The sequence below is a fragment of the Equus przewalskii genome, chromosome 2 (genome assembly GCF_037783145.1).
Source record: "Equus przewalskii isolate Varuska chromosome 2, EquPr2, whole genome shotgun sequence".
NCBI lineage: Eukaryota > Metazoa > Chordata > Mammalia > Perissodactyla > Equidae > Equus > Equus przewalskii.
This window is the reverse complement of record NC_091832.1, coordinates 44,357,847-44,380,162: the sequence shown is the minus strand read 5'-3', so window position 1 is coordinate 44,380,162 and position 22,316 is coordinate 44,357,847. Positions and strand designations below refer to the sequence as shown.

The 22,316-nt window shown below is 59.8% G+C and overlaps 1 protein-coding gene across 11 annotated transcripts in view; it reads right to left on the bottom strand.

The window, feature by feature from the left end:
- Positions 1–22,316, bottom strand: part of CHD5 (chromodomain helicase DNA binding protein 5) — a 66,788-nt gene that overhangs the window by 35,714 nt on the left and 8,758 nt on the right. For all 11 annotated transcript variants that reach the window (XM_070611019.1, XM_070611018.1, XM_070611022.1 and 8 more), the window contains exons 2-11: positions 20,721–20,848; positions 12,947–13,126; positions 8,461–8,579; positions 7,625–7,863; positions 5,831–5,955; positions 4,092–4,215; positions 3,309–3,475; positions 2,913–3,134; positions 1,638–1,844; positions 1,237–1,448 (exon numbers count right to left, since the gene is read on the bottom strand). In XM_070611019.1, coding sequence (XP_070467120.1) covers positions 1,237–1,448; positions 1,638–1,844; positions 2,913–3,134; positions 3,309–3,475; positions 4,092–4,215; positions 5,831–5,955; positions 7,625–7,863; positions 8,461–8,579; positions 12,947–13,126; positions 20,721–20,848 — 1,723 coding nt within the window. The remainder of the gene's footprint in view (positions 1–1,236; positions 1,449–1,637; positions 1,845–2,912; positions 3,135–3,308; positions 3,476–4,091; positions 4,216–5,830; positions 5,956–7,624; positions 7,864–8,460; positions 8,580–12,946; positions 13,127–20,720; positions 20,849–22,316) is intronic.

Below are 22,316 nucleotides of genomic sequence, written 5' to 3'. Positions count from 1 at the left end.
CATTTACGTTTTTAACGTGCAATTTAATAAAAGTTAAAAATGGCAGGACAGTTCAATGGGAGGTCGGGGTTCCCAGAGGAACTGACCCTCTTTCTCAGGGTCATTCTCAGTGAGGGCTGGGGGGGCTGTTAATAGTCAAGGAGAGCAGCTTTGTCAACTTCTCGAGCCCTTCTCTTACTAAGGCCGCACTAGCAGGCAAGTGCCCTGCGGGCTCCTTTCGTCATCCTATTTTACACGAGCAACACTGCGGCACAGAGCCCAGGAAGCGGCGAGCCAGACTGGAATCTGAGAGGCTGGCTCAGATTCTCGACCTCTGCTCTGCCCAGCGGGTGCCTCCAGGAGGCCTATGGTCTACTGCATCCCATGTGCCCCAAAGGCAGAACCCATGAGTCGAGATGGGTAGCAATTGTGAGGCTGCGTGCCCGCCACCATGCGGCAAGCACCCCGAGCCCCGCCTTGCGCCACCTGTAGGCCACAGCCAGTTCTCAAGCCCTGAGCTCAAGAATCAGCAAGAGCTCCTACCGTTGGCCAAACAAAGTCAAACTCGTGGCGTCCACAGGCCTCCTGCCTGGCCTCTTCGTCCTGCCTGCTGCAGCCCCTTATCACTGCCACCTGGGAATTTCTAGACTGCTCAACAGAGTTGTCTCAGGGGCACTGGCGTTTGGCTCCACAGCCAAGAAAGCAAGTCCTACCATCAGAAAGCACTGGGTTCAAATCCCAGCTCCGCTGCTTCCTGGCTGTGTGACTTTGGGCAAGTGATTTAGTTTTGCTGTGCCTGCTCTCGCATCCAGAGAACAGAGGTAGAAATAAAACGCCCACCTCCTGGGACGGATGGTGCTCAGTTAGCTGTTGTTACAAAGGAGGGGCAAATGTGTACACACCTCAGGTCCACCTCCATCCCCGGGACCCTCCTACAGGTTATTGAGCACTAACTTCGACAGAAACCCGGAGCACAGGGTCCCCACCCATCGAGGGCCCCACTCTGTGCAAGTTTCACAGGCCGTGCGTCAAGTTGCCCCTTTATGTGTGTGACTTTGCAACTGCTCTCCCACCACGACTATGACGTGTGTGCATATGTGAGTGTGCATGCATGTGCCCGTGCACATATGACAACCTCTCCAGCTGGACAGTGGGGGCCCTCGGCCCCTTCCTCCCGCCGCGGGAGGAGCCAGTGTGTCCGGGACCTGTGGGCGCCCACCTCCAGCGAGGCTCCGGGCTGCACCTGCCGGCACGCACCTGTGGTTCAGGATGCGGTGGATCATCATCCACTCCGGCTTGATGCTGTAGCGGTAGAAGCGCTCCTCCATCTTGGCATAGAGGGGGTCCTTGTTCTTCCTCTTCTCACTCTTGCCGTCCTCATCGCCAGAGCCATAGTCAAAGGGTGGCGGCTCGTCCATGTCGTTCTTTCTTTGGTAGTTGCGGTACATCACCGTGTGGTATAGCTCCAGCTGCTCACCGAGGGGTCAGAGGTTATGGGAGGGAGCATGGCGCCTCCCAAGCCAGCTGCCCCAGTCCCCAGCCTGGGTCCCAGGCAGGACAATCCTCACCCTCAGCCTCCCCCTCCCCAACTCCCAACTATGCCCCTTGCTTGGGTAGCTGACCACCTTGGCACAGCCACAGCTGCCCAGGTGCCTCACCTGTAGCTCCTTCACCCAGGAGCAGTGCCAGTAGGAGAGCCCAGCCCACTTGACAAAGAACTCTCTCTCTGGGATGCCCTCCAGGGGCTTGGGGGGTGGGACGCCAGGTTCCACATCGGGCCCTGGTAGCCCCACCATGAAGGGGGCTGGGGGCTCCGTCCACCTCCAGTGTAGGATCCGCTGGACTTTGCCCTTCAGTGGGGGACACTGTAGACAGAGGAGGATCCCCAAGTTCAGGGCCCCACCCTGAGGCTCCAGTGACAGCAGGCTGTCACAAAGCTCCCTCCAACAGGCTGCCCTGCTCCCCATGTCAGACAGCAGCACAGTGACTCCACAACACCCGCCCTGTGCTCAGGAGCCCGTGATGCTGTGCATGCAGGAGACGGGCCATATGGGTCTGCACACACGTACCCACTTGCGCACACACACAACAGAAGCCCACGGGCACACAGGGCAACCAAGAGCTGGCCACAGCACAGCCCAGCACCCATGGGGAGGGATCCAGCGCTGGGGCTGGGCCTGGGGGACAACTCGGAGCATGGGGGCCTTCAAATGCCTACAGTGACTGGGGGCGCGGGTGGGGGGCGCTCTCCTCTCCCTGTGGCAACTGCGGCTTCAGCCCCAGGGGCCATCTACCCTCTCACCACCCCTAGCCATAAGCCAGGAGCCAGCGACAGGGTGGGTCTGAGTGGTCAGTTCTGCTGTTATGTGGGCTCAGGCAAGTCACTCTACCTCCCTCAGTTTTCTCATCTAAAAATGGGACTAACAGAATGCCTGGTACTGAAAACTCGCTAGGCATTAGAGACGCCCAGTGACAGTGGCTGTGGTGGGCCGTGCCATTATCACCACCACCTGTGTCTCTCTTCTCATAGCGGCTCAGGTTTCGGGTAAGAAAACTGCACCTGAGTTTTATGGGGACTGAAACGCAGAGGGGGTGGCGGTGGGCGGGACTCGGGGGCTGGGCTCGCCGCCAGCGGGGCAAGGCCTTACGGGGGCGAGGGCTGGGCGGTGGGGCCAGGGCAGGCGAGGGGGGCCGACGCCTCGGTAGGCGGGGAGCTCTGGGTGGGCTCGGGACCAGCAGAGGCGGGGCCTTAGTGGGTGGGACCTAGAGCGGCTGGGGCGGGACTTTTTGTGGAAGGGCGTGGCCTGGGCCAGCGGAGGCGGGGCGTGGGTGGCCAGGACCTGCTGGGGGCGTGGCCTTGGTGGGTGGGGCTGGCGGGGGCGGGGCCTGGCCCGCAGGGCGGGGCATTCGGCGCGGTCCGGCGTAACACTCACAGTACAGCGCGGGCACAGCCATTCACCGTTTGGGATCTCGGGCAGCGGCGGGTTGAGGCAGTGCAGGTGGTAGGAGGAGGGGCAGGCGTCGCAGCAGAGCAGCTCGCCGCCATCCTTGCACACGCGGCAGAACTCCATGTGGTCGTCTTCCTCCTCCTCGCAGCCGCCCTCCTCCTCCTCCTCCTCCTCGTCCTTCGGCTCCCACTGGATCCCCTCCTTCTCCTGGAGGGGGGAGTCCAAGTGGAGGCACCCTGGGCCGGGACCCCCTCCACCAGGTGCGACTCCCTCCCTCCCACTCGGCACTTCCTCACGTTCTGCCCCGAGATGACCAGCACAGGGGTCCCGGGAGCCAGGCACAGGCTGCAACCTGCCCCAGGGCCTCTGCCAGGGGCTTACACAGTGGGGACAGCTCCACTTGCCCTCGGGAGCCTTCTCCAGCTCTGGGTCGAGGCAGACGAGGTGGTAGGCCCGTGGGCAGGTGTCGCACAGGATGATCTCGCCGCCCTGCTGGCACACCTCACAGTAGTCCTGGTGGTCTGTCTCATAGCCATCACCATCATCAACTGGGGAGGGGGCAGAGGGGTCATGGAGGGTCTCATCCCCACTCCCCATGCCCAACCAATCTCCACCCAAAGCTGGACTGGCACATACTAGGTGCTTAATAGGTGCTGGATAAATGGATGGTGGATGGACAGATGGGGTGAAGCAATGTTGGGGGGATGGCTGAGGGAATAAAAGGGTGAAGAGATAGATGATGGATAAAAGGGAGGGTAGGAGGTAGTGGGATGAATAGAAAAATGAATGGATGGATGGATAAAGGGAAGTGAAGGAGGGAGAGAAGGAGGGATAGAAAGAGGAAGGATGGGTAGAGTGGTGGATGACTGAATGGCAGATGGTGGATAAGGTTAAGAAGCACTTTCTTCCCTGGTACCCCCCTCAGCCAGTGCAAATGCCCTGGGTTGGCTCACACCATAGGTCCCTAATTTAGCCTCACTGGGACAAGACCCCCTCTCCTGACCATAGAGACCAGGGTGGTTGAGGAAAAACACAGGGGAACTGCCTGGCTGAGGCCAGGAGAGGCTGAGGCATGAGGATGCCCTCCTCCACTTCCCAAAGGGGGCTCTGCACCCTCCGCATCCACCATGGGGCCACGGGAACCCCGCAGATGGGCAGTCCTACTCCTCTTTTTCTTGCGCCTCCTCTTGCTCTTCTTCCCCAGGGCTGCAGAGCACTCCGAGCGCACGGAGGAGCTGTGGATGCTGGCGCTGTCGAAGTCCGATTCCTCCCGCTCATCCTCCTCGCTCTGCAGGGGCGGGGGAGGGCTCTCTGAGCCCAGGGCCTGCCTGGCAGGCTCGTCCTGAGAGCTTCATTGGCCTGGGCAGACGGTGGGGTAGGGCGGAGCACCTCGGAGCACCAGAGGCACCGTGCTCCCTGTCTCTTCTCGTCTCCTCACCCAGCTAGAAATCCCAAGGGCCCAGCCCACTGGTCCAGCCTGATGTCCTACCACCCCCACAAGCTCTGCTCTCCCTGCCCTCAGACACTTCCCACATTTTCCACCTCCCTGCTTCTCCCCGGGCCCTGCCCTCCACCCTGCCAAACTCCTACACATCCCTCAGGGAGCATTCCTAAGGACGTCTCCCCCAAGGAGGCTTCCCAGACCTCTCCTTAACTGGACCTGTTGCACAGCCTGTGTGACAGGTCTGGTCTGTCCCATCTGCCTGTCACTGGCTCTCTCCCAGTGTACATGCCCAAGCCCCCTCCAGACTGTGCGTGCCTCTGGAGCAGGGCCCTCCATGGCTCAGCAGAGGGCCTAGCACATTAGTATGTGCTCAAGAAATATTTGCTGAGCTAAGCTGGACCACCAGCTCCAGCCCGGGCCACACCTGCTGCTCCATGCTCCCCTCCCGAGTAGCTAAACTCGAGACCTGTCACTTACTTCCACCAAGACACAGAGCAGTGGCTTCCACCTCTGCCCCTCTGCAGGGCTGGGGCCAGGTGAGGGAAATGGTTGCTGGGGGGGGGGGGGGGGCAGGTATGTGTGAATGCCACCCCCCACGGAGGAGGGAGGTACCAAAGGCCCAGACGTGGACTTAGGGGCAGTCTGAACCTGGTGCCAGAGCTGGCTCTGGAAGGGTAAGAGAGGGGCAGGGCTCCAGCCCAGCCTGATCCTGCCTGCATGCCGCCTTCCTGGGGTCCACCCTCCCAGCAGACCTGGGCAGCCAGGCTCACACACTCATGCTCACACTCATACACACGCTCACATACACATGCTCTCACACAATGCTCACGCTCAGACACACATGCTGTCCCATACTCTCCCACCCGCTGCCCAGATGGAGCTGCAGCTGAGGGCAGTGGGAGCCAGGACCAAGCTCTCAACTCAGCAAGGTGGGCAGGAGAGGTCCCACCAGAGGCCAAGCGACAGGGGCCTTTGGAAGATCCAGTCTGAACCCCTCCCCAGTCAGACAGGGAAACTGAGGCCCAGTAGGCCTCATGTAGAATGGGCGGGGTTTGCAGGACCTGCCCCACCCCATTCAGGATGAACTGACAGCCCTGCTTTCCACAGTCACCCCAACTTTTGTGTGCCATGCATACTCAGCACACATGCAGATGTGCAAATGCACCCCAAGGCTGCTCACATGTCCACACACCCACACACACTCAAGTACGTGCAGCCCCACTGTCTCTCACACACACATTCACATTCCAGTCCGCCTCTCTCACACACTCACACCCCCACACACTCATGATCACTCATACACACGCTCACACACTCATGTTCACACTCATGCAGACTCATGCTCACACTCATACAACACTCACATACACATGCTCTCACACAACGCTCCTGCTCAGACACTCACACGCGCTCACACACTCACACACGCTCGCTCTCACACACTCACACTCATGCTCACCGAGGAGCCTCTCTTCCTCTTGGGGCCGACCCCTCCGAAGCGGAACTTGAGCCCAGACACCTTCTTCCCTTTGCCCTTCTTCTTTGCGTCCTTGGAGCCTTTGATCTTCTTCCTCACTCCTGGCCCTGAAAAGTAAAGTGGGATAGCAGCCCGGCCACACCTTGCTGCCGCTCCACCACCCAGAGTACCCTCCACCCTCACAGTAACTCGACAAGGAAAGGACTACTTCCGTCATTGTCATGCTTTTCAGATGAGAAGACCGAGGCTCAGAGAGGTCAAGTCCTTGCTTAAAGTTACACAGTAGGTGACGGGGGAGCCAGAGAATCTCCCCGAGCCAGGCTCTGCTCTGGCCACCATGCTGCCTCTTCCACCAACAATGCAAATGCTGGCCATCTTGGAACAACACTGTCCTGCCCCCTCTCCCCAGAAAGGAGTGGTCCCCAGTGGGGCCATGGGCCCCCATGGCCAGCAGAGCCACTGTGGGCACACCCACCTACCTCTGGCCCCTACCTGGGTCCTGAAGGGATGTGGGAGGGCAGGAGGCCCTTTCCCCAGCTGCCAGCCAGGCAATGCTGGCACCACCCAAGGCTGTCTTACCTATGCCAGTCACCCCAGGAAACGCTAGCTCCCAGGTAGCCAGCAGGGTTAAGGCCATTTTTATGGAGCTGGCCACGGGACAATTAGCCACCTGAGTAGTAATGACCCTCCAATGGCCTCTCCCACCGCCGAGCAGGGAAGATGGGGGCCTGGAGGCAGGTGGCCTCGCCCCAGGCCCTCCACCAGCCGTACCACACACAGGGAGATGGGCTGGGAGCCCAGCCGTACCCTCGGCAGTGCCACGGAAAATCTATTTCAATTTTTCAGGCTCTGAATAGGCGGCCCAGGGAATCGATTAGCTCAGCGGCTGGAGCCCGGGAGGAAATTAGAAAGCGAGGCAGGCTGGGAGGGCCCAGGGTGGAGGACGGCGCAGCAGGAGACCAGGAGCAGTCTCTAAACCCCATGTCACTCTCCCCACCAGGCCCTGCAGGGACCCGGCAAAGGGGACATGGGCCCAGAAACCAAAGCTCCTTGAGGCTGAAAAATGGGGTCCCCAGAGCCCTTTCAGCCTCCCATCAAAATCCAACTCAGGGCACCCAGGAAAGCTGAGCTGTGAGCGACCCCACCATTGAGAGCCCTGGGAGATCAATGTCCCCACCCCCAAGGGACCAGAAACCCTCCACCCAGGGGATCTCCCTCCCCCAGAACTTCAAGTCCCAGAGAGCCTCTACTGTCCCCCTTCTCCCCACCCAGGCACCCAGACACCCAGACACGCCACCACTGAGTCTGATTTAGCATCTGGACCACCTTCCAGGCCTCCCCAGGAAGCCAGCAGGGACCATGCCCACGCCCATGCACGTCTTTTACCTCGAGGGCCTGGGGAACAGCCCTGCACACAGTAGGTACTCAGACATGAAGGATCAATGAGCTAACCTTGGGACCCCTTCTCCCTGGGAATGACACAGCCTCAAACTCAAGAGCCCCCTGACTCCCAGCAGCATGGGCCTCTGCTCTCCCTCTCGCCATGGCCAAGTCAGAGGGGGCCAGGCACAAAACTCCCAAAGCTCTGAGCACACTGTCTCCTCCGCTTCTCCACCAGCCCCAAAAGGCAGGCAAGACAGAAGCTACGAAGATGCTGCATTACAGCTGAGAGAGGGGGAGTGGGTTCGAGGTCAAACGAGGCACTGGGTCCTTAATAAAGGCCACTCCAGCTGCCCCAGGCTCCAGGGCTTGGGGCCCATCCACCCGCAGCCTTACCCTTGCCCTCCTTGGTCTTGGCCTTGCGGATGGGCACAGGTTGGGGTGGCTGCTGGGGGCTGATGGCCAGCGGAGGGGCGATGGTGACAGTCTCCACAGCTGCAGCCACTGCCGCTGCAGCTGCTGCCGCCGAGCTTCCCTTGAAGGGGTTATTGGCGCTGAACTCCCGCCACTTGGCACCCAGGACGGTCATCATTTTGGACATGGGGATCTTCGGGTTCTTCTTGGCGATGAGCGGCCTGCATCGGGGAGTGAGGCGGGAAGGTGAGGGCAGCGCTGTGGAGGCATAAGACGCCCCCCACCAAGGGACCCCGAGCAGGACCCACCCTTCTCCCACCCCTGGGATATGTGGCACCAGCCCCATGTTCCAGGTTGGGAAAACTGGGCAGAAAGGGGGAGCAGGGAAGAGGACAAAGCTTGAGACAGCAGTCCACCCCCAAACATTCTTGATTCCCTGTTTATAAGACTGGTGATGTTCCAATTGGGTTTCCTGACCCTGCAAGACTTGAGGGGCCAGAGAGAGGGGCCTGCAGCAGACCACTGGGTGTCTGGTCCCAGTTCTTCCAGAGCTGAGAGAGGCCATGGGGGCCTAAGGCCTCTGGGATTGACTGGGACCACTATCAATTAAATGTGTGTTCATCTGCCACAGTGAAGGGGGTCCTTCCTCCACCTGCCAGCTCTGCCTGGGGTCAGTGTTGGCCTGACAGCCCCACCCCACCCCACAAGCCCAGGGTTCTGTCCTTCTGACCACCCCGACTTGATGCCACCTGGGGAGTGCAGGCCTCAAAGTCAGTCCCCATGGACGCCCAGCCATGGCAGCCGGCCCCACGGCCCACCTGAGAAACTGGCTGAAGGCCTTGTAGTTGGTCAGCGTGTGGTAGTCAGCCTCTGAAAACAGGTAGTCCACGTCATCCAGGCCCCACTCAGCCATGAGCTGTCCAGAGGACTTAGGCTCCTATGGACACATGGGCCAGAGGAGGAATCAGAGGCGGGGGTCCTTCTAACCTGCACCCCTACCCCCAGGGCCCCCATCGAGGAGGCCTCGGGATAGAGCAATGGAGCGGGGAAGAGGTTGTGTCTGCAACTTAAAAGAGCAGTTCTGGGGCCGTCCCAGTGGCACAGTGGTTAAGTTTACATGTTCCGCTTGGGCGGCCCGGGGTTTGCCGGTTCGGATCTCGGGTGCAGATATGCCATGCATAGCAAGCCACGCTGTGGCAGGCGTCCCACATATAAAGTAGAGGAAGATGGGCACAGATGTTATCTCAGGGCCAGTCTTCCTCAGCAAAAAGAGAAAGATTGGCAGCAGATGTTAGCTCAGGGCTATCGTCCTCAAAAAAAAAAAAGAGCAGTTCTCACTCACCACTGAAAGCATCCTAAGGCAGCCCAGCCTGCAGACCCCTTGATCAGTGGGAGCGGCTCAGATGCCAGCTCATAAGGGGGTACAGAACCAAGTGGCTGGGGGTTTAATGTGGGGCTCTGGTAGGGGAGGCCATGTGCGTGCCCAGGGCAGGAATAATGTAACAGGACTCACTCCCTGGAAGGAATCTGTTCCAGGAATCTGGGTGGTGGCACAGAACAGTGGCCTAAAGATGGGTTTTAGGGGAGCAGATGTCCTTGGGGAGGCGGCAGGGCCAAGGGGCAGTCTAAGGCAGGTCGGGGAGAAATGGGGCCGCCCAAGGATGCCCCCCAATACAGTCACGCATGGACCTCATGAAAGGACTGGCCACTGCCGGGTTCTGGGGCCAGGAAGGTGAGCCCTGGCCAGGACAGGGACATAGGACAATGGCCCAGCTAAGGGCAGAGCCTTGAGAGGGTCCCTCGGCTACTGCTTCACTTTCCAGATGGGGCACTGAGGCCCAGGGAGGAGTGTGACCTCCCAAGACAGCCAGCCCAGTGTCAGATGACCCAGCAGCCCCAGGTTGGCTGGGGTAAGGTAGGGGTAGGAGTGCTGGCTATGATGGGATGGAGTGGGGGTGGGGGCGCTGGCTATGACTGGCTATGATGGGATGGGGTGGGGCAGGGGTGCTGGCTATCATGGGATGGGGTGGGGGCAGGGGTACTGGCTATGATGGGATGGGGTGGTGGTGGGGGTACTGGCTATGACGGGATGGGGTGGGGGTGGGGGTGCTGGCTATGATGGGATGGGGTGGGGGTGGGGGTGCTGGCTATGATGGGATGGGGTGGGGGTGGGGGTACTGGCTATGACGGGATGGGGTTGGGGTGGGGGTGCTGGCTACGATGGGATGGGGTGGGGGTGGGGGTGCTGGCTGTGACAGGATGGGGTGGGGGTGGGGGTGCTGGCTATGATGGGATGGGGTGGGGGTGCTTGCTATGATGGGATGGGGTGGGGGTGGGGGTACTGGCTATGATGGGATGGGATGGGGGTGGGGGTGCTGGCTATGATGGGATGGGGTGGGGGTGGGGGTGCTGGCTATGATGGGATGGGGTGGGGGTGCTGGCTATGATGGGATGGGGTGGGGGTGGGGGTACTGGCTATGACGGGATGGGGTGGGGGTGGGGGTGCTGGCTATGATGGGATGGGGTGGGGGTGCTTGCTATGATGGGATGGGGTGGGGGTGCTGGCTATGATGGGATGGGGTGGGGGTGCTGGCTATGATGGGATGGGGTGGGGGTGGGGGTGCTGGCTATGATGGGATGGGGTGGGGGTGCTGGCTATGATGGGATGGGGTGGGGGTGGGGGTGCTGGCTATGATGGGATGGGGTGGGGGTGCTGGCTATGATGGGATGGGGTGGGGGTGCTGGCTATGATGGGATGGGGTGGGGGTGCTGGCTATGATGGGATGGGGTGGGGGTGGGGGTGCTGGCTATGATGGGATGGGGTGGGGGTGCTGGCTATGATGGGATGGGGTGGGGGTGGGGGTACTGGCTATGACGGGATGGGGTGGGGGTGGGGGTGCTGGCTACGACGGGATGGGGTAGGGGTGGGGGTGCTGGCTATGATGGGATGGGGTGGGGGTGCTGGCTATGATGGGATGGGGTGGGGGTGCTTGCTATGATGGGATGGGGTGGGGGTGCTGGCTATGACGGGATGGGGTGGGGGTGCTGGCTATGATGGGATGGGGTGGGGGTGGGGGTGCTAGCTATGACGGGATGGGGTGGGGGTGCTGGCTATGACGGGATGGGGTGGGGGTGCTGGCTATGATGGGATGGGGTGGGGGTGGGGGTGCTGGCTATGACGGGATGGGGTGGGGGTGCTGGCTATGACGGGATGGGATGGGGTGGGGGTGCTGGCTATGACGGGATGGGGTGGGGGTGGGGGTGCTGGCTATGATGGGATGGGGTGGGGGTGGGGGTGCTGGCTATGACAGGATGGGGTGGGGGTGGGGGTGCTGGCTATGACGGGATGGGGTGGGGGTGGGGGTGCTGGCTATGATGGGCTCTGGAGCCAGAGAGACACCAGTTCTAATCCTGCGCTGCCATATACTGGCAGTGAGAGGTAGACAAGCTACTTCACCTCTCTAGGCCTCAGTCTCCCCATCTGTAAAACGGGGTTACAGCACCTGCCTCACAGGAGGGAATGGGTTAGCACGTGTGCTTGCAACAGGGCCCTCACTGCAATTTTCCACCTGTTCCAGACAGCCTTGAGCTGCCCCAGTCCCAGCCACTGATCCACTCAGCCAGTCAGCACAGCCACTCCCAGGCCACAGCCATTGGTCCAGGTGGGCACATGACTTAAGCCAGTGCGGCCAAGGGGACCGCTGGGTCTCCTGTGTGGACAACTAGGACACAGGCCTGCTTTCCCTCCTGCTGGATGGGGCAGTGGGTGGCAGAGAAGCCCTGAGCTGCTGCTACACCCATTCCCAGCCACAAGGGTGCCTGGCCTGAGGCCGGAGCTGACCCCGCAGAGGCAGGGTGAGAGATGCAAAGAAACAAGGCCCCAGAAGACACCACTGGGCCCCACAGGCTGGAAGCCTCCTTGCCCATCAACTCTTGGGGCCCTGATCCGACAAACCCCCTTACTGCCTAAGCCCCATGGGGCTGGGCTGTCTGCTCCTACTAAGGAAGGCCGCCGGGTGGAGCATCAGGCTCCCTCAGCTTGAAGCGCCCTGGAGCTGAGAACCAGGCCTGCCTGGCACAAGAGAGCAGCTCCAGAACTCGCTTCCCAGCCTCCTCCTGCTCTCTGTGACAGTTCAGAGGTGCTGCCATGGGGGAGCCCCTCCCATGACCGACCTGCCCCCATGACACACAGCCATTCCTGGAGGCTCATCAGGCCTTCGGCCCCCGCCCCCAGGAAGCAGAGCAGCATGTGAGCGAGCGGGTGACATTGTTACAGGATAACCCTAAGTCGCTCCCGTAAGTTCATCTTTCAAAGCTGTCAGCCCTTCAGCTATTATCAGCCGCAGATGACTCACGACACACCTGCCAAGGGATGAAATCCCTCTGGGTGTCGGGACACCACCGGAGCTTCCCAACTTCAGTTGCTGACAGTCACTGTTTCTACCTCCCCCAACAGCCACTGTACTAATATTTACGGAACACTTATCTTTAAATCCACGGCCGGCCCAAACTGAGGCTGGGTGCCGTGAAAGAACAAAGGAAGCAGGTGCTCCTGATGACTCGCTGACCTCTGCCCACTGTGCGAGGGCTAGGCCCAGAGCCCGCCCACCAGCCTCACCCTCGCCCCGTCTCTTCCCAGAGGAGCCCCGACAGGGCGGCCTCTGAGACCAGGAGCCTTGGCTCGGTTCACATCATTCCCCACCTTCATGGGGAAAATGCTTTTACCCAGGGGGAGCTGCAGGCCCCCGAGTCCTGCTCACGGGGACACTCTGGCCCACGAGGGCGGGATGTCAGAGTGCGGCTGAGTGACAAAGTTCCCCTCCCACCCTAAGCGGAGCTGTCCAGCCGCTTCTTATCGGCAAAGGCTCCATTTGTTTTATTTCCCCAAACTGCTCCAGGCAAGAGGCTCCTGACACAAAACCTAAGCTCAGACCATCACTCTCCTCAGAACAGCTGTGCGCGCGAACAGGCAGAAGAGCAGACAGTACATCAGCAAGAGGCTGCGCGACTCCTCCCAAACCCCTAAACGCCACCCATCGTTATTTCAGATATGTCTTCAAGACCTGTGGCTGCAGTATTTCTCACAAACTGCATCCAAGCTCCACGTGCATGCACACACACAGGCACACACTCACAGCCACAGACCCGTCCACTCCCGACAGCCACCGGGGGAAAGGATGCTCAGGTCTTTCACTCAGGGGCTCCCAGGCCGGGAGACAGAGAACTGACAGCAGGAGGCCCAGCCAGTCCCGGCAGGTGTGGCCTCTCGGAGTCCAGTCCCTCCAGCCGGCCCTCAATGGTTACCTTCAGGCATCCGTCGTCATTATCATCCTCATCATCATCCTTCTTTTTTCTCTTGGCTTTTTTCTCCTTCTTGTCCTTGAGTTTTTTCTTCTTCTTTTTATTAGGGGAGTAGTCACTGCCCTCGCTCTCTGACTTCTCTTCCAGATCCTCTTCATTTTCTGATAGTTCATCATTGCTCCCCTGGAACAGAAAGGGAGACAGTGAGGGCTACACAGGCCCCAAGCAAGTCCAGAGTCCTGGGCAGCAGTACTGCCCTGAGAGTGGCCGCCCAGCAAAGTCAGTCAGCCCACGCTTTCTGGATCATTCGGTGTCCCACTGGTCACAGCTCAGCACTGAAGCCCAGCCAGAGGGTCTGCCCGGAGCCGGCACACGTCAAGGGTCTCATCCCCGCTGAGTGGGCAAATGGTGGAGTGTGCAGGTGAGGCGAGGCCTCTGGCGAAGTCAGGCTTCCCCATGCAGCCTGCTTGGACTGCCCTGGGGAGGGGAGGCTCGGGCTCTGCTTCCATCAGAACAGGTTTCTGTGGATGTTGGGATTTTAAAGTGTTGCATGATGGTGCTCAGACCCAAGAGCCCACAGCAGAGGAGAGGCCCAGAGAGCCAGAAAACAAAGTGCACTGGAAAAGTCCCAGTTGGGTGGGAAAGAGAGCCTCTCTCCCAGTACCTAACCTCTCTGCTTATGTATGCATCCTATGGAACTGTGCCGGTCAAGTGAAACCTAGAATTAACGCAGAACACACATCCCAGTTTTGTCTGCCTGTGGGCTCTCCAGAAGCTGCTATGGCACAAGCCCACCTTCCCTACCACCCCCACCCTGGCCGCTGTGTCTTAACATGAGACAAGGTAATTTAGGCAGCTCTTAAGCTTGGCTTCCTTGATTTAGTTTCCCGTCTGTACAGGCAGAAAATGGCCCATTTATATGGAGATAAGGGCGTTTACAGCCAGAGCATCCCCACCAGAAAGGCACTGCCCCTCAGAGAAAGCTGTTTACTCGCATCCTTTCAGATGCAAGTGGACTGGCAAAGCCCTTCCCAGCCTGCTCGGCCCGGGTCTTCACAGAGAGGCTGGGCACTCATGCTCCAATTACAGCACAGGCTTGTCATCTTCATGCTGGCTATTTACTGTTTTCAGGGTGAGCAAAGAGAGGCATGGAAAAGATGACGAGAGAACTGGAGAGATGGAAAATGAACTCAGGAAACAGCAATGGGGGAGAGAGGCATAAGAGGAGGGAGGGAGGGAGGGGGAAAAGAGAGAGGAGGGAGGGGGAAAAGAGAGAGGAGGGAGTCAGCAAGGGCAGCAGGTCTGTCTGGAGAATCTTGGGAGGCCCAAGCCTGATCTCTGCCCTTTCGAGCCACACAGTAAAGAGCTGAGGGTCTTTTTCCCAGGAAGGAGGCTCTTCCTGAGAAACAGCTGGGAAAGGACGCCCCCCCCCCCCCCAACAGGATCCCTGCACTACCTGACTCTCCTGGAATCTCAGCTCCCTCTCTGCCGCCAGCTCCCTGCTCCCAAACCTTTTATGCTCATTAAGCCGCTGAGTCAGTGCGCTGGCTGGTGGTTGGCAGACAGCAGGGCCTCTGCGCCTTTCCGGAACCGGGTGTTTCCCAGAATACTGACTTCGCCATGCTGGCCCCAGGGGCAGAGCCAGTCCTGGCTACTGCCAGAGCCTGCCCAGGGCAGGACAGCCTTGCAGGTAGGCTCTCATGCTGCCAGCGCTGGTGGTGAGGCAGGGCCCTGGGGCCACAGCTCCCAGCTATGCCTCATTCCTTTGGGGAAATGGGGGTCAGACAGGGACGTCCATTTTCCCTGAGGGCATAGAGTTCGGCCAGCTTCGAGAGACCACCCTTCAAAAGACCTGAGACAAGCGCTACCCCAGCCCTCATCCCAGAAAAGGTAAGGATGGAAGAAGGTGGCTGCCAGGAACTTCAGCACCACGGACAGAGGCTGTGGGAGCCCTGAGGGAGGGTTACAGGGCTGGCCCTCCACTGCCCTGGGGCAAATTCCACAAACCAGACCAGGGATAAGGCAGGAGGACCCACAGCTGATACCCAGCTGATACCCGAGTGGTCTGACTGTGGGTCCTGGGGCTCCCTGGGGAGGCTGCAGGACAGAGAATGCCTTGGAGCTCTGCCCCTTGCTAGCCTGGGAACAAGGCAAGTCACTGTGGCACCTCGGCCTCAACTTCCTCATCTGTGAAATGGAGATGCCACAAAGAGTGCTAAGAGGATCACGTAAGAGACGGCCTTAAACGTTTTGAAATGGAAGAGACCCAATACCCATGACGACCCCAAATCTGCTTGGAAGCCAAAGATGCAGGCGAGACGACAAACTAGACACACACCAGCCTCATTCTCCTCGTTTTTGCATTTCAGGACTGAGCTAAAGCCAACTACATAGATGTTGCCTACAGCTGGGCGACAATTACAGTGCAGAGTGACAATCTGATGCCGGAAGAAGGGGCTGTTGTGGCCGCACCTGAGGGAGAGCTGACCTGAGCATCTGATGGGAAGCAGGCATGGCCACTTCCCAAGTACAGGAGAGGCCAGGAGTGGCCAGCACAGCTGCACATGCAGGGCCCAGAGGGAGCTGGAGAGAGGGGAGGAGGAAGGGAGGGAGGAGGGGAAGGCGCCTCCAGTAGATTTCGTTTGTCTGTGCACAGTGCGGTGTGGGGGAGGGGGAGTGAGGGAGGCCTGGCAGAAGGCGCCAAGCTGGGCATCCACTCCAGGGCTAAGTGGGAGAGCAGGAGGGCAGAGTTCCTCCTTGAGGAACGAGCCAGAGCTATGGCAGGGCTCGTCTGCTACTTGTCAGTGCCCAGTCGTCCATGGGTGATGGCAGTGATGGCAGCCTCACATTTCAGGGAAGGGCAGCCTTCTCCCTCTGCTGTCTAGCTGCATTGGTGAAAGCCCATCAAAGAGAAAGCTCTGATTCCCCAGTTCACCCGACCCCTGCCCACTCATCCCCTCCAGGCCCTAACTTCTCCCTCCACCAAATGTAGCTCGCACCACCTGGGCCCACCCCCACCTGCACCAGATCTCATCTGAACCCTCCTGCCCACACCGGGGGGCTGGCTGAGGGTGAGGGGCAGGGCAGGTCTTCAGATACTGGTTTCGCGCTGGCACAATGAGTCTGCATCCGCAGCATAGGCACATCTCTGCATCCAGCTGTTCGGACACTTCTAGACCTGGGCCTCCTTTTCTTTCTCTCCAAAATAATCTTTCCTTGCAGAGAAAGGGGCAAGGAGAAGGGCAGCAAATGGTTCTGAAAACAACTCGAAGAGAACTGACCCAGCATCAGGACCTGGGATGCGGCATCAGCCAGTGGCAAGGAGAGAAGGAACGACGGAGAACCAGGAGGCCAGTCGTTCAGTATCTTGAAACTTACGGAGTCGGGTGTGGGCCAAGCCACGATCAGGGGAGGAGACACAGGCACGGAGCAATAACTCCCTAATAAAGCCCTGGACCAACCTCAGCCCTGAGCCACACCGTGGGGGACGACAGTGAACTTCAGGATGACAGTCAGTCAGGGCTTTGACCTTGATGCCGTCCTTTGGGCTGCAGCAGCCCTGGGCGTGGCTACAGGAGATGCGGCTGCTGGTAGAGGAATCTTAGTGGACTTGGAGCACCCAACAGCATCCAGCTGCAAAGCTGTCTTAAACACCACACCCAGGCTGTGTGTGCAGGCAGCTGGGGGCAGGTGGGAGGGGTCTCTGCCCTGAGCCCCAGGCCCACTGAGGCCCCAGCATGCCCCCAGTGCAGGCCCTGGGGACCCCAAATGGACAGTCCCCGCCCACCCTTCCTCCTCCCCAGCTCTGCAGATGTCTCTCCATCAGGGCCTTGAGTCTCCCTCTCCCTTGCTTCTACAACCAGAACTCAGCACAAAAAAGGAGGCATTTACACTGGAAAAGAAGGACTTGGAGAGTTGGTCATTCTCAATTTGGGGTCCTTCAAGACTGAGAGGGAAAAAGAAAGAATGAAATATGAGCCTTCCCATTCACGAGTGTTATAAACAGTTATAATTTAGCACTGAATAATTGGTTGCTATGGTAACCGCTGCGGTACAGGTTGAAATCATTTCTCCCTCCTGCGCTGGGTCTGACAAGGAGCTTCATCTACATATGCTCAGGTTCTGGCCGCAGCCTGGTTATTTTATGTAAATCAGAATCCACGACTTGCTTCCTGCCCACCCCCCTCCAAAAAAAACTATGGCATGGATTCCGCCGCCCAGCCCCTCTGCTGCCTCCGCCCACCACCCGATCTTGGGGCCACCTGGTTGGAGACGGAGAGGAGGAAAGGGGTGAGATTGCCCACCTCACGTCCTGAGGACCCTGGCCTATGGGTGCGCGGGGGGCACAGGGGGGCCAGGATCCTGCTCTCTGGCTGCAGCATGCTCTAGACCCTCTAAGATCTGACAGCTGGCCAAGCCAGGCTCTTAGGAATTCAGGGGAGAGAGCAGCAATGGCCCAAGGGTCGCCTTGGGGGCCTGTCTGGCACTGCCCGGACATCTGCAGGCCTCTCGTCCACCCAGCCCTCCACCCTTGTTGAGAACCCGAATTGCATCTCAGTATAGAGAGGAAGGAGAGAGGGTAAGGAAGTGAGGGGAGGGAGAGTGGAGAGAATGGAAGAGGAGGAAGAGAGAGAAAAAACGGAGGGAGTGAGGGAGGGAAATGAGGCTGGAGGGGGAAGAAGAAATGGAACAGGAGACGGGGCAAGGGAGACCGAGGAGGGAGAGCAAGAGATGTAAGAGAGAGTCCAAGCGCAGGCCAGAATAGTGAGAGACAGACAGACAGAGAGACAGGAGCCAGAGGGACAGACACAGTGACAAGAACAAGAACGTGTGTCCAGGTAGGTCCAGAGGAAGAAGGGAGGGAGGAGGCCTGAGTGACCCTGGTGCTGGGCCGGGGGCGGCAACGCCAGCCCTCAGGCCTTGGGGGCCACATGGCCCACCTCTCCACTGCCGACCTCCCCCTAGCCCCCCACCTCACCACTGTCCACGCCCTGCCCCCCTCCAGCCTCCTTCCTGGCAGTGGCAGGGGCAGGGTCCTGCCATACCCTGTGCCCAGGAGGGCGAGAGAAAAGCCAGCCCTGCCTTGGCTGGGGAGGGGAGGAAGGCAGGCGCCCACAGGCCCCTGTGGCACCCCTGGTGGTCCTTCATCTGCATTTGGGAACTGGGTAGACCCAGCCTGAAGGCCTGAGACCAAGGACATGATGGCATTGAGCCTCCTGCCCAGTTTCCAAGAGAAAGAAAACATTGAGAAGCTGGGGGGCGCGGTGGGGGGGAATCTGTGCAGGAAGCCCCTGCCCCAGCCACTAGGCCTCAGGACCCTAAAATCCACCTCCACCCCACGTCCACAGAGCCTCAGGTCTGGGGGTGAGAGGAGTGACCGCAGCAGAACAACATTTCACAGCCTCAACCAGGAAGTCGGCCCCTGCATCCCAAGGTCCTGCCAGCTCCAGAACCATCTATCCTCTGCCCCTCAGAAGAAACAAGGATGGTGAGGGTATCAGTGGCGGGAGGGTGGGGGGTGGCGGGCACAGCAGGGAATTCAGAGGCCCCTCCCCATGGCAGAGGAGCTGGTCCACAGCATCTCCCCCACTGAGATGCTCCCTTCCTGTCTGCTGCCTCCACTTACCCAGCTGGATAATGGGGACAAAGCCTCGGAAGAGTCTCAGAGCCTGTATGCCCATGTGCCGCCCCAGGGTGAGGAGCGGGGTGTCCTGGGAGGAGACACACATCGATTCTGGACCAATGCCAGGAGCCCAGGCAGTGAGGACAGAGCTGGGCGACAGCAGAGACAGAAGGTGGTGCCGGGCAGGGGCAGCACTGGGCTTGGAGGAGGCTCAGGGAAGAAAGGGCAGTCCCCACACGCCGGGGATGTGGCACAAAGGAGGCAGGGAGGGGGCCTGGGAGGCAGCTTTGAGGCCTTGGAGCCTGGACAGGGCAGCTGTGGGGCGTGGTGAGACATGTCCCTTAGGAAGTCCTTCCCAGGAAACAGAGGACTGCAGGGGCGTGGCAGGGCAGGAGCCAGGACAGCAGCACAGTGGAGGGTCCAGGTGAGCAATGCTGACCCCAACCTCACCAAAGACACAGGCGGGACGCACCTGGGGTGGTTCCAGTCGCAAGGGCCAGGGGCTGACACCTCCCTGTCCCAGGCCCTGAGCTCCCAACAGGTCGGTCCCAGGCTGACCACCATGGCAACCTGGGGCACAGTCGAGGCAGGCCCTGCCCTCTAGACACATCCAGGCTGACACCCTGGATGCCCCCAAGTGCCTCTGGCCTTCTCCGTGGCACTTCTCACATAAAGGTACCCTGCTGGTCCACATCTGGTTCACCCCAGAACAGGCAGGGGAGGTGGACAGGTGGTGCCCCCCTTACTGCGGACACAGAAGCGAGACTCAGATAAGGTCAGGCAGTGGCTTCAGAGGCAGATTCTCAGGAAGAAATCTTTCCCCTTCTCACCTGCCCAGGGTCATGAGCCCTCCATCCTCAGAGGTCTCCTCCATTCTGCCCTCTCAGTGCCCTCAGGAGCCTGTGGGAGCTGTCATCACAGACCTCTGCACAAAGCCTTCCAGTGACCCCTTGTCACTCAGGGGACAAGCAAGAGGCCCACAGTGGCCTCTGAGGCGCCTCTAGCCTTGAGTCATTCACTGGCTGCACCCAGAACACTCTGACAGACACCTGCACCCTCAGCCCGGGATATGCTCTCCTCTCCTCACCTCACTCTGAGTCTGGGCCCAGCTCTGCCCCAGGGCCACGGAGGGCGCTAATACCTCCCCACCAAACCTCCCCCACCACCTCCCCTGCAAGGCTGGGCCAGGTGGGTCCCCCTCTGGGAAGGGGAAGTGAGAAGGCCGGAGAACTGACATCACTTCCCCTCAGGGCAGGCGGGCCCTGGGGGAACGGGCCAGGGGGGTGGCTGGACACAGGAGCAGTCCCCAGTCCAGATCTTGGCTGTCACTGCGACCCTGGACAAGTTCATCTCTGAGCCTCCACTCCCTCGTCTGTAAAGCGGGGCACACGCCACCACCTTCCCCACGGGCCGCCTCGAGGATCGGGGATGACGCCCAAAAAGAGGTGGGCAGCAATCACAAAGAGAGAAGATGGGAGCTGTCACACTGTCCTGTTACCGTCCCTCCCCCCTCCAGGTGAGAAGAGCTTTAAGCTGCAAGTCAGCCTCAGTTTCCCCATCTGCCAAAGGTGATCATCATCCCCATCTCACCGATTCCCAAGGTCGACCTTGAGGATAAGTGAGTCCCTGTGGAAGCATTCCGAAAATGAGGTCACAAAGCTCACGGTGACTCAGAGGGGACCCCAGCCCCACCAGGGCCTCCTTACTCCTCTCCCACTTTTATCATTTTCATTAGGATTCCAACTCACAACAGATTGGAAGCAGCAAAGCAGGACAGAGGGCTGCCCTGAGGCAGACGGGGCCAAAGGCAGAAGGCACGGCCAGAGTGACTGGGACAGTGGACGCACAGTGCAGTGGGAACAGGGGCCCTTCAGTGAAGGGACTCGAGTGCTGGGGACCCATGTTGTCACAGCCCAGGATGGCCACGACAGGAGAAAGGATAAATGACCCCCGGACATTCACAGGACGTGTCGGATCCCTCTTGGGAAGGTCTGTGCCCACCGCTCAGCCCACTGTGCACGGGTTTTGGTGTTTCTCACTCAAACTCAGCTCCCAGGACACCCACCCTGGCAGGTCCGGGAGACAAGCGCTGTCTGCGCAGGCCCGGGGTGGGCAGCCAACACCTCCTCGCAGCCCCGCCCCACCCCCACACACCTCTTTCTTCTTCCGCTTCCCTTTAGACCTGTTCTCCTTGAGCTTCTTGGATTTCTTCTTCTTGGGAAGGCTCACGGGCTCCTCAGGGAAAAAATCATCGAAGGCTTCGAGGCCACCATCTTCTTCTTCTGGAGGAAGCAGAAGGGGGAGGGGGTTACTCCCCTGCTTCCCTCCGGGAGACCCCAGGGACACAGAGTGAGAGGTGAGGACTGCTGGGACAGCCAGCTCCTCTGCCACCCAACACTGCCAACTCATGGCCACCCCATCCTCCCTAGCCCCACCCCTCCCCCTCCCTCCTCACCCCCACTTATAATCCCCACCCCCCACCCCTTTTCCCTCCATCCAGCTCCCCTGCCCCAGCCTCCTCCCAAACCCGCAAAGCCACCCCCTACCCAGACTCAGTGATTGGAAAAACACTGAAATCCCAGCTCTGGTGGGCTGTGTCCCATCACCTCACCTCTCTGGACCTTTCCTTCCCTAATCTGTAAAATGGGACAGTAACACCTACCCTGACATGACAGTGCTCAGGAAACTGAATGTGCTGAGCAAAAGTGAGTGACTGACTAAGAGGTCTTGTTGATGTTGTTCCCTGGGGAGAAAGCGGTCCCATGGGATCACAAAGCCATCTCCAGCTGGCCCCAGGGAGGGGTTGGGGCCCATCTCTGCCCTCTGGTGGCCCATGGTGTGGCTGGGAGACGGCTTGTGAATGCAGGTTGACGGGGACACACAAGTCACGTCACCCCAGGACCACGTGGAGCCGCTCAGCAATGCCCGGGGGTTTGGAGGATGCCAGGACCCCCCTTAATGGGGAATCGAAGACCATGCTTCCTCTCTCACCCTGATCCCGCACATGCACCCACACGGTACACTCCCCCAGACACACACACACAGCAGGAAGCCCAACACACTCCTGCTGGGCACCAGGAAGATGTGAAATTCCACAGAGATGCTGCATCCACCACACGTGAGTTTTCAAGAAGCTGCCTGCCCTTCCCGGACCCCCTCGCTCCTTCATGAATGTATGAGGCCGAGAGGGCAGCAGGCAGGGTGCACGTGTCAGGTGGGGTATCACTGAGGAAGCAGCTGGCCGCGAGCTTCACACCACCCCCCACCAAGGGGAGAGGGCTGGATGCGTGGCCCGCTGCCTTGGGGGCATAGTGTCTAATGCCACCTGGGAAATCGGGTGAGAAAGGGCAGTGAGCCCTGAGTTCCTGGGGACCAGACATGGGCCACGGAGCGGGGAGGAGGGAGGGTCCTCTTGGGGGCAAACAGCAGCAAGAAGATGCTACAAGAACAAACCACCCAGAGTAGAGACACATTCATTTGCCTGGAGCAAAGGAAGCTTCCAGAAGAAACCAGCCAAACCTCCAAAAAGTCACAAAAAGGGGCCCACGAGACAGCCAGTGCTCCACACAGGCTGGGGGCCCTGATGCCCACAGCCCAGCTTGTCCTACCTCATCCCCCTTCGCTGCCCCACATGCACCCAGGGGGGCAAAGAGAAGAGCCAACCGGGGTGTGCAGGGAGACATCACTGGGGTCGCACTCAGCCTGGCTACAACCTCGAGCGGGACCCCACTGCAGGGCTGCCCCCCGAGA